Source organism: Centrocercus urophasianus, unplaced genomic scaffold (genome assembly GCF_019232065.1).
Source record: "Centrocercus urophasianus isolate 14NV4802_14NV808 unplaced genomic scaffold, USGS_Curo_1.0 seq_18, whole genome shotgun sequence".
NCBI classification, from domain to species: Eukaryota; Metazoa; Chordata; class Aves; order Galliformes; family Phasianidae; genus Centrocercus; species Centrocercus urophasianus.
Window position 1 is genome coordinate 5482219 of NW_024884733.1, and position 3516 is coordinate 5485734.

Here is a 3516-nt window from a genome sequence, read left to right on the forward strand (position 1 = left end):
AAAAAAAAACATTAATTCAGGAACATTCATGATCTACAGGTGTGTGAAATAGTACAGATGGGGATTATATTGTCCTTACAGCTCCCTTTCTACCCCCAAAAAACTGTCTTCCTTTCTGCCCTGTCTTGCCTTGGTTCAGCTGTCTAATTGAGGACCTGCTGAATGAAAAGTGATTTTTCTTCTGTTTGATCAGGGAGATGGAAAAGATTTTGTTCAAAGCCTGATATTTATATAAATAATTCAGAAAGAAAACTGTTTAACTATTTACTGAACTGTGGTTTCTTTGTTTTCCTTTTGTATCTATACTGCCTTCCTGCCCTTCCAAGACCTGAAGTAGCACCATCAAAACATATCCCACAGATCTTTTATACCTAATGAACTTTTGTGAGTGCCCTATTCAGTTCTACGGCAGAACGTTTGGGTGTGTGCATGTCCTCAATGACAGTGATTCAGAGTAACAGGAAGCATGTAAGCAGAGAAGCAGTCAATCTTAAATTTTGAAGCCTGCTCTGGCTTAAAATTTTCACTTACGCTATTTCTTTAAATAAGAAGTCCAGTTTTCAACTCAATTAGGCTTTTGGGAAAATGATTGCCTTCCAAAGAAAATGTTAATACCCTGTCAAAGCTCCGAGCACTCCCAAACTGAAAATATATTAGCTGAACATGGAATTATGTCAACATTTTCATTGCAAACAGTGCTGTGGTGCTTTGCAGGGCTTCTCGTCTGACTGCCTGGTACTCTTGCTCCCTGTCAGTAAAGTATGGGATTGAGCCTCAGCTCTCATGGTTGCTTTTCCTTTCCTTCTTGATGGTAAATGGAGATGTGTCATCACAGGTCCTTGCTGTGATGCTCTCCTAGGAGATGAATTCCCAGTGTTTGGTAAGGTGCTGTGATTATAGGTTCTCTGAAACACAGGTACCAAAGTCAGAGTTGTATGGCTTTTAGGCTAATTTTTCCTAGCTTTTTTAGTAAACAATTCCTGCTTTCTCACCAGCATTCTTGAAGCGTTGTACTTAATTGCATCAACTTAGGTCTATATGTATCTGCCATCAAACAGTATGGGAATTGACCTTGTGAATACACAGTTCCTTCTCTTCTCATGAACTCTCTGCTACAGCTTAGTCTGGTCCTCAGTAAAAGCCGTGTGCTCCTAAGTGCAGCCCGTGAATGAAGAATAGCTCACATTTTCTGGCTAACTACAAACAGGTTGTCTCCAGAGTCCAATAGGGGTTGAAGGCTTGTGGACTCTTGCACACATCAGGAGATTAATCTTCTTAGGTATACAGACTGGGACCAGCAGCTCCAGAGGCTGGTGAGAGCCTTTCAGGTCCTTGTGCTCTTTCTACAGTTACTCCATGTAACTGTAGATGTTCAGCTGAGCTATTCATAGTCGTGTCACTGACAATATTGTCCTTTGACCTTAATAATCTACTGAATTACCCACTGAAGCAAGGCCAGAAAAGCAGTGAGTTACATGATTTATGCTTAGTCATTACATGGTGGGGGGGGGGGAGGGGTCTCCCAGTAAGTAGAAAGAGCTAGACCCTTCCTGGACTTATTTCACTTAAGAGCAATGAAGTTGTAGCAGGGACTTTGGCCCATAGGTTTTGCTTCAGCTCTCACTTCCAGGGACAGGGAAAAGCTGTTTACATTTGCTTTTAATATATTTGTTTAACAGATAACTTTGGCCAGGGGAGCTCCAATTCCATGGCCAGTGCCTGTACAGACTTAAAATTTCTGTTTTACACAACAGCAGCATGCTCTTAAGAGACTCTTTATAGCTAGAATGAAAGCTTTAGGAGTGAAATACAGCTTTCATTATGAAGATCCTTTTACAGTAACTCATTATTTTCTCACAGATGTATCCTTTGTGCCACAATTTTTTCTTGTCTGATCCCTATCCAGAGATGATATTCAGGAATAAAAAAATAGCAGTTAAGCAAAATCTACTCAGTCATCTTGCTTGTCTCTATGTTTAGAGAAGAAATTCTGAATATGCTCCAGTCCAAACTTTTGTGTTGTAAGTTAGCTATGTCTCCAAGATCTTTGTTCAAACACAACTTGTTTTGAAAGTTGTGCTCAGATCACAAGGACGCTCTGTCTCTGCAGAGATTTCCACGGATACCTTATAACTTTTGGAGCACAGAATATCTATTTCTTGTGTGCAGTGTTTGGTATATGCTTATTCTTTTGTTGAGTCTTTACTGGGTTCAGAATTTAACAAGACTGACCTAGTCACGCAGTTGACTGTAAGATATAAATACATGACCGATGGAGTTGGAAGGACTTTGTGAAGACCAGTGGTTCTTCTGAGAGAGCTAGGAATTTGTGAAATATTCTCTTATAGCAAGCAAAAACAGCAATAAATGCAGGGCTACAATAAAGAAATCCCATCGACTGCAGCCTTTGTTTTGCAGCTCCAAATGAGCAGTGGCTGCTGGCTGTTGAGGAGGAGAGCTTTGTGCAGACAATGTCAGCTCAGGGGTGGGATAGCATATGCCAGCTGGAGCACAAGGGGAGGTTTGTCTTCACTGCTCTTACCTACTGGCTTGGACACTCAGTGTGAGGTTCTGCAGGTCACTGGATTCTGCTCCAAGCTGTGGAAAGTAATTATGGAGGAAAAATGCATCCAGGCATTATCTGGGAATGCAGTCTAGCAGCTTAATAGCTATCCGAAGGTGTACTGATAGCGTTCAGAGTTCTCACCAATCTTGCAGCTGCCCTGAACAGGTAAAGAGACAAGATACTAGGCTTGGTGGACAAAAAGCCATAGCTGGTACCATGGTTGCTGTGATCTTTCAGGTAGCATTTTTTCAGATTTCAAATGATTTTCTTGTGTTTCACAGGGGGTGGGGAAAGCTGGCACCAACCGCGCCCTGGACTGTGGCTGTGGGATAGGTCGGATCAGCAAGCATGTCCTGTTACCAGTTTTCAAGAGTGTGGAACTGGTGGATATGATGGAAAATTTCCTGGCTGAGGTCCCGAACTACCTGCAGGACGAGGAGGACAGAGTAGAAATGTATTATTGCAAAAGCCTCCAGGAATTCACTCCAGCCCCACAAAGATATGATGTCATCTGGATTCAGTGGGTTTCAGGTTAGTTCAGCACGATTCATCCAGCCCAGCATCTCAGAGCTACACAGCATGTGCTGAAATTACTGTTAAAAGAATGGTGCAGCTGTAAAAAGAGATTCTCAAATCTTTGATGATGCCAGGCCAAGACTGACAATTGCTGGAAGCACAAGGTGCTGCCTTCATTCACTTCCAGTGCCTGGTCCCATAGCAGCCAGGGCAAGCAAGCAGAAAACAAAGAAGAAACTCCTGCAGTACTAAAGCTTTTCTGTGGAGTCAGGCAGTCGCCACAGTCCGAATCTTCTTAAACTTGTCATATTTCCCTGTCAACCCAGGGAAAAAAAATAATCTTGCAGTGGACTTCTGGGAGTTTTCCCCAGCCATGTGCACAGTGGGTACAGATCAAGATGCTTTTTTTTTTTTTTTTTTTTTTTTTTTTTTTT

General features: G+C 42.1%; 1 protein-coding gene across 1 annotated transcript in view; it reads left to right on the forward strand.

Moving 5' to 3' along the window:
• Window positions 1–3516, forward strand: part of NTMT2 (N-terminal Xaa-Pro-Lys N-methyltransferase 2) — an 18468-nt gene that overhangs the window by 9807 nt on the left and 5145 nt on the right. Inside the window, exon 3 of the mRNA XM_042819731.1 lies at window positions 2848–3097. Within this exon, the coding sequence (XP_042675665.1) occupies window positions 2848–3097 (250 nt within the window). The remainder of the gene's footprint in view (window positions 1–2847; window positions 3098–3516) is intronic.